We start from the raw sequence: 9,888 nt of genomic DNA, 5'->3' as shown, positions 1-9,888 counted from the left end.
AGTTCAGGCGCAAATAAGAGGTGGTCCAAGGGTTCAGAGTCGGCTTCATGGGTCATACCGGTGCCCTGTGGTCGAACTCGATCCTTTTATCGAACTTTACGATGGTTTACATACAATCAGCTGTTGAATCTCGTGAAATTTCGTAACGAGTGCTTTTTAATTGCATTCCTACTAATTTTCAACTCGAAATATAATGTGAAAATATTTGTTACAAAGAATACAAAACTCAATCTAAGTTTTTTTTCCCCAAATAATAACATTACTTCTCAATATAGGATCTGAAACGAACATAACCACAATCTTCAATGTTTGGCTCCGGCACAATAGAAAAGTTTGGCTACACTAACTGACAGTTCGTTTGGCTACACTCGCCTTCGCCTCAGCTCGTCTATGGAATCTACAGTGTCTATAATCTAAACACATTGTGCTGTCAGTTTTCAAATTTGTGCTGTAATTTTCTTTTGGTTCATTTATGGATTTGCCAGTCGGATTAACGAGAGAAACCTCGAAAGTCTGGTCATACATTTCGGGACTGATTTGCGATTTGGGCGTAACTGATTTTGTAAACAAACATTGCTTTATGAATTCCGGAGAATGCAAGCGTTTTCATCCTAAACTAATTCCCTTATCTGGTAGAGGAAAGCTTAATCTATCGGATCCATACCGTGGTTTCCTCATGAAATGCTTGTTTCAGCAGAAATTCGCCTTCCAATGTTTGTTTACAAAATAAGTTACGCCCAAATCGCAAACCGGTCCCGATTTGTCGGATCAGCGGGGGTATACTGTACATATCCACAGCAAATTCAATTTGTTCACATTTGCGAGTTTCGCCATTATGAAATGTAGATGCCAATTTAGTGACTCCACACTGGAGTTAAACAAACTCAAAAGTGGGTTGACTTGATTTTCGTGTTTATTATTCGATAGTCACCCTATTCACAAGTTAACAAAAAGTTGAAAAGCTCCCCTGCAGTCAACATTTATGTCAATTTTATCTAATGATTCGTAAACACGCAACTTCACAACTTCGTCACTGATTTTCTAAAACATAGTTTTGGATCTTCCAGTTTTCTAATATTCTTCATATTCTATAGAATTAGAATCTATTCTAATTAAGTAGGTAAGTTGTATACTTGCTCAGTATGTTGATACATATTTAAATTATTTGAGATCACTAATAAAGCAGATCTCACTTGTTATTTAGTTTTAGGAGTAACAGCCAGCCATCAGGTCATAATGGCGTACTACAAAGGAGCTGCCAGCGAGGGTGGCCGAGCTATGCAATTGATGAAAAAGCGAGAAATCGCCCAACAGGAGATAGAGTTCCGTAAGAAAAAGATTGAGGAAGACCTGAAAGTTAGCAACATCGAGAATAAGTTTGCTACCCATTACGATGCCGTGGAACAACAGCTTAAAACTTCGACCATCGGTCTGGTCACTCTCGATGAGATGAAACAGAAGCAAGAGGACATTGTCCGAGAGCGCGAGAAGAAACTGGCCCAGAAGAAGGAGGAAAAAGATCGTGAAAAACTCAAGGCCCTGGAAGCCAAGCAAGCCGAAAAAGATCGTCAACGGAAGCAAATTCAGGCCCTTTCATTTAATCCAGATGATGATGAAGAGGAGGATGAGGATATCGAAGAGGAGCCACTGGAAATCAAACCCCGTAAATGGCAAACGGATGAATGTACGGAACCAAAAATCAAAAAAATTAAGAAAAATCCTGACGTGGATACATCCTTTCTGCCGGACCGAGAACGCGAAGAGATGGACAACAAGTTACGGGAAGAACTACGTCAGGAATGGGCAATGAAGCAAGCAACACTTAAAGACCAGGAAATACCCATCACCTTCAGTTACTGGGACGGATCTGGGCATAGAAAGAGTGTCACCATGAAGAAAGGCAATTCAATTTACCAGTTTTTACAGAAGTGTTTGGAAATGTTGCGCAAAGAATTCAGCGAACTGAAGACGGTAATGGCCGATCAACTAATGTACGTCAAAGAAGATTTGATTCTGCCCCATCACTATACCTTCTATGATTTCATAGTGACGAAGGCTCGTGGAAAGAGTGGTCCATTATTCAGTTTTGATGTGTAAGTATTCGGTATTCCACGTTCATTACTTTTTGAACTTTTTCAACCCACCTGATGTATATGCCTACGTATTATTACTATTATGCATTGTCACCATATCTTGCATAATGATGACCGTTTTGAATAATGTTGACCCTATGATTTTCAGCAAAGACGATATCCGTATGATCAGCGATGCCACAGTTGAAAAAGAAGAATCTCACGCCGGAAAAGTATTACTACGTTCGTGGTACGAGAGAAATAAGCACATCTTCCCTGCATCTCGATGGGAACCTTACGATCCTACAAAGGTCTACGATAAATACACTATCAAGGACAAGTGTAAGAAATAAATGTCAATGATAGTTAGTATGGCAACGTAAATTTTTAAAATCCCTCACATATATTTGTAAGTTCAATTTACAAGCTTATAGTTTGTTCAGATTACTAGCTTTAACACTTGATATCATATTGAATAAAAATGAGATGATGTGTAAACTTCGACATCAAGATATTGTGCATTTACTTGCTAGGTGGACACGGTCGGTTAGATTAAATCGTTCATGTTCATCAAGTGTTCGTTGAGGTAGTTGCCCAAATATTCGTTGATGATTTGAGCGAGACAGAGCTATTGTCGAAAAAGTCCATCTGCAATTTGCATTTTTAGCGAAAAAAGGAACCAGCACGTGGTTAGGTAAGTGAGGAGATATTTTAGTTTCCGTTAATTCACCTTGTAGTAATGCTGTCTTTCTCGTATTTAGGCCAAGATACCAATTATTTTGGTCGAAATTCAAACCACCATTTTCATTATTACTTTTGAACAATTGCTGATCGTTATCAAATACAAATTAGCAAGTTCATCTGATTGCGAAAAAATCGTAAATATTAGGGAAATATTATTGACCGTAATTTATATAGAGCAATACCCTCGTACCATAATTATCACTCTTAATGTGATAACTACATAAAATCTGAACAGGCTATTACTGTAGTAAAAGAAACAATGGAAATGAAAGCGAATAATATTGCAGTAAACAAAACAATCTTTTAAAGTACAAGAAAATTTATTTCAATCAGTGAGTATGATCCACACACATGGGTCATTCGCAGTTATGCATTGAGAACTATTCTAAATATTGATGACTCTGCTAAGTTTCTGCACACGATTCAGTAGAATATCGCCCTGCTTGATAGTGGCCTGATACTGCCAGTTCTTGCTATCCGGGCGGTTAGTTTCCACAATTCCTCCTACACGATCCACCTTGCAGTGCAGTCGGCCAGCGGCAATAAATCTCGACAGCTCGGCATCGATGTAATCCACCTTGACACCAAAGGCGTCAGCCATATATTGCAGCGTAAGTGAGCGGTACGATTCAAGCAGCTGTGTGTAGGCTAGGATTCGCATCTCCCGCACATAGAATCGATAGTGGGGATGGAACAATACGTCCTTACGAAGGAAAGTTTCAACAAGCGCCAGATTTTTGAAAAAGTCAGAATAATGACAATTGTACAATGAGAAAAGATAGTCCTTTACATCTGGTAGTTGATGCAAGACTTCCTGAATTTCCGATCCTTTTACTACTTTGTCACGAAGTTCATTTCGGGGGAGGCTTATCATGCTCACATAAACGGTGTAGCGAACAAACGAGACGTAATCCATCAATTCGTAACTAGTAAAAGTGCTCACTGTATCGAGGAAGAAATTTGCAGCGGCCTTGAAATCACGAATCGCCACGCAATACGCACCCTGATAGACCTTAAGTCTGTTACGACGATCCCAGTCGCCACCCTCCTCGATGAGCGTTTTCGCTTTTTCGATATTTCTGGTAATTAAATCATGATCCAGATAAAACAGTCCAATACGGATGTTATGGAACACAATGTCCAGTCGATGCCCGAGGGAAACAGTTTTATCATAAGTCTTCCGAAAAGCGGAAATCGCTCCTTCCTTATCACCAATCCTGCACAGGAACTCCGACTTTTTCAAATTGGCCTCTCTGACTTCCATTTCACCCAAATTCTTTTCCGCGTCTTCAATTACGTCGTCCAGTTCTTGCAACTTTTTCTGGTTGACCTCTTTCATTTCCGCCAACAAGTTCTGATCTACTGTCCAGTTCAAATCTTTGCAAACCTCCTCATACCACGGAGCCATATTATCTGCCTTGATGGCAGTCATTAACTTTTCCAGCAATGTCTTGTCCTGGCTATGTTCCGGCAAACTCAGCAAAAACTTAATTTGGGCGAGCTCCAGATTGGGGTTCTTCTCCAGTCCCTGCTCCTCCAGATTTTCGATCGGCATGTTGAACTGAGCTCGTGTACTTTGATATCTAGAATACACAAAATGGTTACAACGTATTTTAATGCAATAAAGACAAAAAATTACCCGAAATCAAGATTTACAATTCACCTGAACCTTCACTGTTTGCAAAACTTTTAGAAATAAGCACCATCATCGATATATGACAGATTTTGTTTTTTAATGTTGGCAACGAAAAACCCCGGTGCAAAATACACGATGCACAGAAAGAAAAATGTTCATACACGGAACCGCAAATCAACTCACTTATCATCCGACGCCTACGTGGCATTTTTTAAACCATCCATTAAGGTAGCAAAGACACACTTGTAGTACAAGTACCACGGTTATATACCCTAGTACATATTGTACCATGGTTTTCCACGTTGTACCACTATCACAAAACAGATAGGTATCATAGAACAAACTGCAAATTTCAAAGTAGGCTCTTTGTTTAGCAACCCTCAACAAAGGGCACTCCTGTATATCCAAGTCGAAAGAAAGAAACAGCAAAGCATGCAATGTTGCTCTGTCTTATGCGCGTTGTGTAGTAAAGCTTAACTTCCACCGCTAGGTGCGCTAGCGATTCAAAATACTAGAAGGACCACATTTCACGGCAATGATGCCTATCTTATGTGCCACCATGGTACAAGGTGACACACTAGTAGCAAAGATGGCAAGAAGCAACAAGATAACCGAGTTAAAAACTTCTCATACATCTCACCGGAGACACTGAAATCTATAGATAGTGGAATATATAGATGAGCGAAGATAAATCCACTGTCTCCAAACGAACTGTCAAACGTGTCTCCAAACGAGCATGACGTCACGATTTCAATGGAAACGTTAAGGGCTGTGACGTCATATGCGTGTGTGCACGGGCAAAAAAATCGACTCAGCCATGCTTTCGCTCATCTATAGATTCTACTATCTATACTGAAATCAATGAAAGTGCCTCCATCTGTTGCACAAAAACTCAACCATCAATACTATTTTTTATAGGTTTTTGTTTATCGTGTATCAAGAATGTAAATTTAAAAAAAGAACACAAACGTCAGTAACAGTTACTCGGCAACACCATCTGTATTTGTTTTTTTTTCTGAAACAACATTGATTCGTGACTTCTGTTTAGACATATTTTTTTACTGGCTTTTTTCTTTAAAACTCTGTTCTCCACGATAATAAGTCGCCCCATAGAATTAATAACTCACTCCACATCCATTGCGTAATCATGATCATAGGCCAAATGCTTGGCGCGAGATTCCCTTGGATTTTCGTTAGTTAGTTGTATTTGCTAATCGATGTCGACAGTTCCCATTTAAACTTCTCCAGCAACATCAATTTCGTTACCCTCATATTCGTGGTCTAAATCCAATGGAGTTGCTTCTTCGATCGATGAAACATCTATTTCCATTGGAGTTGATATTATTGCTGCAGGATTAGCCGGTAAAAGCGATGTGGCTGGGAAATGCCTTAAGCTAAAATTGATTTATTAGCTGGACTTTGTTATCATTGTTCTTACAAAACATACCCTTGCGATCTATTTCTGTGATTTGTACAGGCAGAGTTGGCGAAATGTTTGAGCAGATTTGACTGTTCTTATTGATACTCGGTTTTGGCAAAACTCGATCCAGGGTGTCACATCCCTAAACATAATTCAATATACGCACTTCATCAAATGAAAATAAGATAGGTGAACAGCTTGCCAGTTCAGTATAAAAGAAACTGTTTTGGGCCATCGCCTTGTATGAGTTGTTTGCATGGTGCAATGGCTCAGCTGTCAGTTTTATTTTATTGACATTTCTTCAAATGATCATTTATGGTCGATTAAAATTAACAGCGTACTAGTTCGGTTTTTGTTCACTTGCGGCGCTTATCGTGTCTCCGTAAAATCATAGAAGTCGGGTATCTTGTTGCTTCTTACCATCTTTGATACAAGAGAAAGAGAGCGTGAACAAAAAAAACCTCTTTTGCACATACGACCTATTCTCAAACAAGGGGCACGACACTTCCGCTTTTATAAAAAAAGTCATCAAAAAATTTATCAAACTAAACAATTTTTCAAATATCCAATCAAATTCGTCTAAGCGTGCACTATCATCGTTTATTCTTCAATATCTGTTTCTAATCGTTTATATTCCTTCCAAATTTCTGTCAAGTTTGGAAAAAGGCCTTTTCATTTGACAAGACAAAACGATGTGATGAAATGATACAAAAGAGATACACAAAAACAAACAAGAATCTTCCGTGAACCCAGCCAACTGTACATACAGGAATCCAAGCAGGAATCGGAACATGCACACCCGAGGAGGACACAAATAATTTCGATCTAGTTTCGATTGCTTTGCCGTTTGGCTAAGTTCACGACATGATAAATTTCTTGAGCAAGCCCCAGATGTGCGGGAACATCAGTGCGGATGATGCATTTAAATTGTTTTACACAGCTATATGCGAATTAACGTTGTTCCTTGAGGCAATTCGATAGCCATTGGTAGAAACGGCACAGGGATCGGAACCTCGACCGTAAGAGCAAGATAAAAAAAAAACAGAGTACTGTGGGAAGCATCTGTATATCATAAAAATCATCAGATCTTGGATCACACGCAAGGACATCGATGCCGATCTTGGTACCGATGATGCATTTAACTTGTTTGGCACAAAATCTTTGAACGTGATTATATAGAATAATATCAAAATGAAATAAAGGATATTATCGATATTATTTCCTGTTTGACATTATTATTTCCTTTTTGATTGTCATTCTGACAGCATCTTGACAATATGCCACACGGAAATATCCTTAAATATCCGTTTCTAAGCATTTCTAATCTCTTGAAAGACAAGCCAACCCATGCTATTTTCATCTAAGACACTGAAAGTAATGTTTCGGAACAAATATTTCCAAAAATCCGATGAAAAGTATGAACATTTTTTTGAGAATTGTCTTGTGTCGTCCCCCTTGTTCTCAAAGCAATCTGGAATTAATGGGCTTAACACAATTAATACGTTTGCGCGCGTTTTGACAGTTTTCCCATGGGAAAACTGCCAAAACGCACGCAAACGTATCCATTGTGTTTGGCCCATAAGAATGTTGTATGATACGGAAAAAGTTTGCGAACTGTATGACAGATACATTTTTGGAAAATATACAAAAAATTGAGATAAGCTTCTAAATATGTAATACAGATTTCCGTATCGTACATTACTCAGATTTTAATTACAATTTGTCTAGAATTTATTATAAGCCTTTTAAAATAATCTGAAAATAGTCTTCTTCTTAATTTTGCCTGGATTCATATATTCGGAGTGTATGTAATTAAGAATGGCGACACTGATTGAAACAAAATTCATCTGTCATTTCCATACAAAATCGTGTTCCAAACGAGCAGGAGATCTGTCAAATGCGGCACATGTCACCACTCATAATTCAAGATAAAATTTTCAAAACGACTCAACAGGTAGCGAGAACCTTCACCTACCTAATGGTGGTGTTGGTTTGCGTGGGAGAGCTATCAGATTCGTCAAATCGTCGTTTGAATCTTTGTTTACAAAAGCAGATAAGTCGTTTTGAAAATTTTGTCTTGAATTATACATACACTTTGTACACTTTGTGTTGATTATGTGTTATTAGGTATTTTTCAAACTAGCATTTTCTCAATGCATTCGTTTTGGATTAGGCCCCTTTCAAATGTTAAGCGAAAATTTTTAGTATCAGCGCATGCATTTTTTTTTCTTGAGGGTACGACATTCAGCTGTCAAAACTTTCATTGTTTTGTTTTGATCGGCATGTTCTTTTCGATGATGATTCATGTTTTGTCGACTTCAACTTTAAGTTTAGTTACGTTGCCTTTTATTAACTCATAATTTCAATATAAATCATATAAAAATCAAAGATTTTGTGAACATCACTTTTTTGATATTAGCTATTCACTAAACGCAAAAACAAATGGCTTGCAATGGATGTACAAAAAGATTCGGATTTTTTTTAAAAGAAGTGCCTATACGTCATTAATAACTAATGATTCGATTTCTGATACTGATTTTTTTTAGATGGGATGTCCATCCTGCAAATACTCATTTTGCTCTAAATGTTTGAGATTTCGAATCAAAGTTGAAGGAAAATCCAAGGAAGTATGCTTACGATGTTACGAATTATGCAAATCTGGAGTTGATTTTAATGATAGTAAAACCCGATCTAGCAAACCATCGAGGTAAGTTAATAAAATTGTATAGCGAATATAAAAATGCCTTAAGGACATGACAAAACAAAACTCAAATTAAATCGATTGCCCATTGAATAGCTTTTTTATATAGGTATCTATAAATATGTAATATTATTAAAAATAATCGATTTCAAAAGTGAATCGTCATTCTCCTACTTCCCAGCACATCGATCTTAGATGTACCAGTCCAAGAGAATTCGCTGTCAAAAAACATAATCAACCCGCTGACGCAGCCAACGGAAACGGACAAGGATGCTGAAATAAAGAAGCGACTTGCTGCTTTGAAGCAAAAGGATGGCAACGACGATCAATCGGAACCGGAGATATCGTCAGCTACCGCTGGAACTAGCCTCACCGACATGGAAAAAAGACTAGCAGCTCTGAAAGGTATCGAGTACAAAGACTATACAGAAGCTAATAAAAAGTTCCTGATTCAGAAGGATGGCCGAAGCGAGGAGGAACAAATTAGGGATATTTTGAAACAATTTGCAGAGGAACAGGAAATACACCATTCGATGGATAGTTATCGTTTAGCAGCGGTAGATGATATTGAACAGCGTTTGGCAGCTTTGAAGGATACCCCAGCCGACAGTAGTTCCACTACACAAGGACCAAATTTGGTTAAAACTGTAGGCGATCAATGTTTGCCAGATTCATCGGACGACGAAGGAGGAGAGAGGGATGTGGAAGCGGCGAAAAACCTAGCAGCTCGATTCATGGAAGAAGCAGCCATTGATGCCAAAAAGCACCCGATGGATGATGATGATTTAAACGATCTCGAAATTCCAACTCCATTGGATCCGTCCGAAACAGAGGAGCTGCCATGGTGCACAATTTGCAACGAGGATGCTGCTATCCGTTGTGTTAGCTGCGGAGGCGATTTGTTCTGTCGAGGTTGCTTCAAGGAGTGCCACGACGACGACGAAGACTACCGAAAACATGAAACTAAAGCGTTTAAGGCTATTGTTGATAAAAATAAATCCTAATTTTGTGTTAGATTTTAGATTTTTTTAGCCCAATCGATGAAATTCTATTTTTGCCTTTCTCGTACACAAAGTATACATAAAGCCTTATAGGATCACTCCAAAACCGAACTATTAATAGAAGGCTCGGAGACCCATAGTGTTATATATCAATCGACTTATGTGTGTATGTGTACACAAATATGAGCCACACTTTTTGGTACTTAGCATTATCGCATTGAGTTGCAATCGACGCGGATTGCGGTCTAGTTGTTTCCTATTTAAAATTGGCCCGATCGGTCATTGCGTTCCAAAGTTATTAAAAAAAACATCGT

General features: G+C 38.4%; 3 protein-coding genes across 5 annotated transcripts; 2 read left to right on the top strand and 1 right to left on the bottom strand.

The window, feature by feature from the left end:
* The first annotated feature begins 964 nt into the window (after nucleotides 1–964).
* On the top strand, nucleotides 965–2,582 carry LOC134207297 (protein FAM50 homolog). Of its 2 annotated transcripts, none has more exons than XM_062683022.1 (3): nucleotides 965–1,120; nucleotides 1,205–2,093; nucleotides 2,242–2,582. In XM_062683022.1, the coding sequence occupies exons 2-3, from the start codon at nucleotides 1,237–1,239 to the stop codon at nucleotides 2,423–2,425; spliced, it is 1,041 nt and encodes a 346-aa protein (XP_062539006.1). In that variant the 5' UTR covers nucleotides 965–1,120; nucleotides 1,205–1,236; the 3' UTR covers nucleotides 2,426–2,582. The 2 variants fall into 2 exon arrangements, with proteins under 2 accessions (XP_062539006.1, XP_062539011.1); XM_062683027.1 differs by having other exon boundaries at nucleotides 986–1,120; nucleotides 1,187–2,093.
* Nucleotides 2,583–3,117: 535 nt separating this feature from the next.
* Nucleotides 3,118–4,582, bottom strand: LOC134207291 (26S proteasome non-ATPase regulatory subunit 6). The gene is made up of 2 exons (XM_062683015.1): nucleotides 4,456–4,582; nucleotides 3,118–4,399 (listed from the first exon to the last, which is right to left on the bottom strand). The coding sequence occupies exon 2, from the start codon at nucleotides 4,369–4,371 to the stop codon at nucleotides 3,202–3,204; it is 1,170 nt and encodes a 389-aa protein (XP_062538999.1). The 5' UTR covers nucleotides 4,372–4,399; nucleotides 4,456–4,582; the 3' UTR covers nucleotides 3,118–3,201.
* Nucleotides 4,583–8,154: 3,572 nt separating this feature from the next.
* On the top strand, nucleotides 8,155–9,592 carry LOC134205232 (abscission/NoCut checkpoint regulator). Of its 2 annotated transcripts, none has more exons than XM_062680303.1 (3): nucleotides 8,155–8,205; nucleotides 8,419–8,579; nucleotides 8,755–9,592. In XM_062680303.1, the coding sequence occupies exons 1-3, from the start codon at nucleotides 8,155–8,157 to the stop codon at nucleotides 9,575–9,577; spliced, it is 1,035 nt and encodes a 344-aa protein (XP_062536287.1). In that variant the 3' UTR covers nucleotides 9,578–9,592. The 2 variants fall into 2 exon arrangements, with proteins under 2 accessions (XP_062536287.1, XP_062536288.1); XM_062680304.1 differs by having other exon boundaries at nucleotides 8,163–8,362.
* The last annotated feature ends 296 nt before the right edge of the window (nucleotides 9,593–9,888 follow it).

This window comes from Armigeres subalbatus, chromosome 1 (genome assembly GCF_024139115.2).
Source record: "Armigeres subalbatus isolate Guangzhou_Male chromosome 1, GZ_Asu_2, whole genome shotgun sequence".
NCBI lineage: Eukaryota > Metazoa > Arthropoda > Insecta > Diptera > Culicidae > Armigeres > Armigeres subalbatus.
This window is presented reverse-complemented; position numbering and strand designations above follow the sequence as displayed.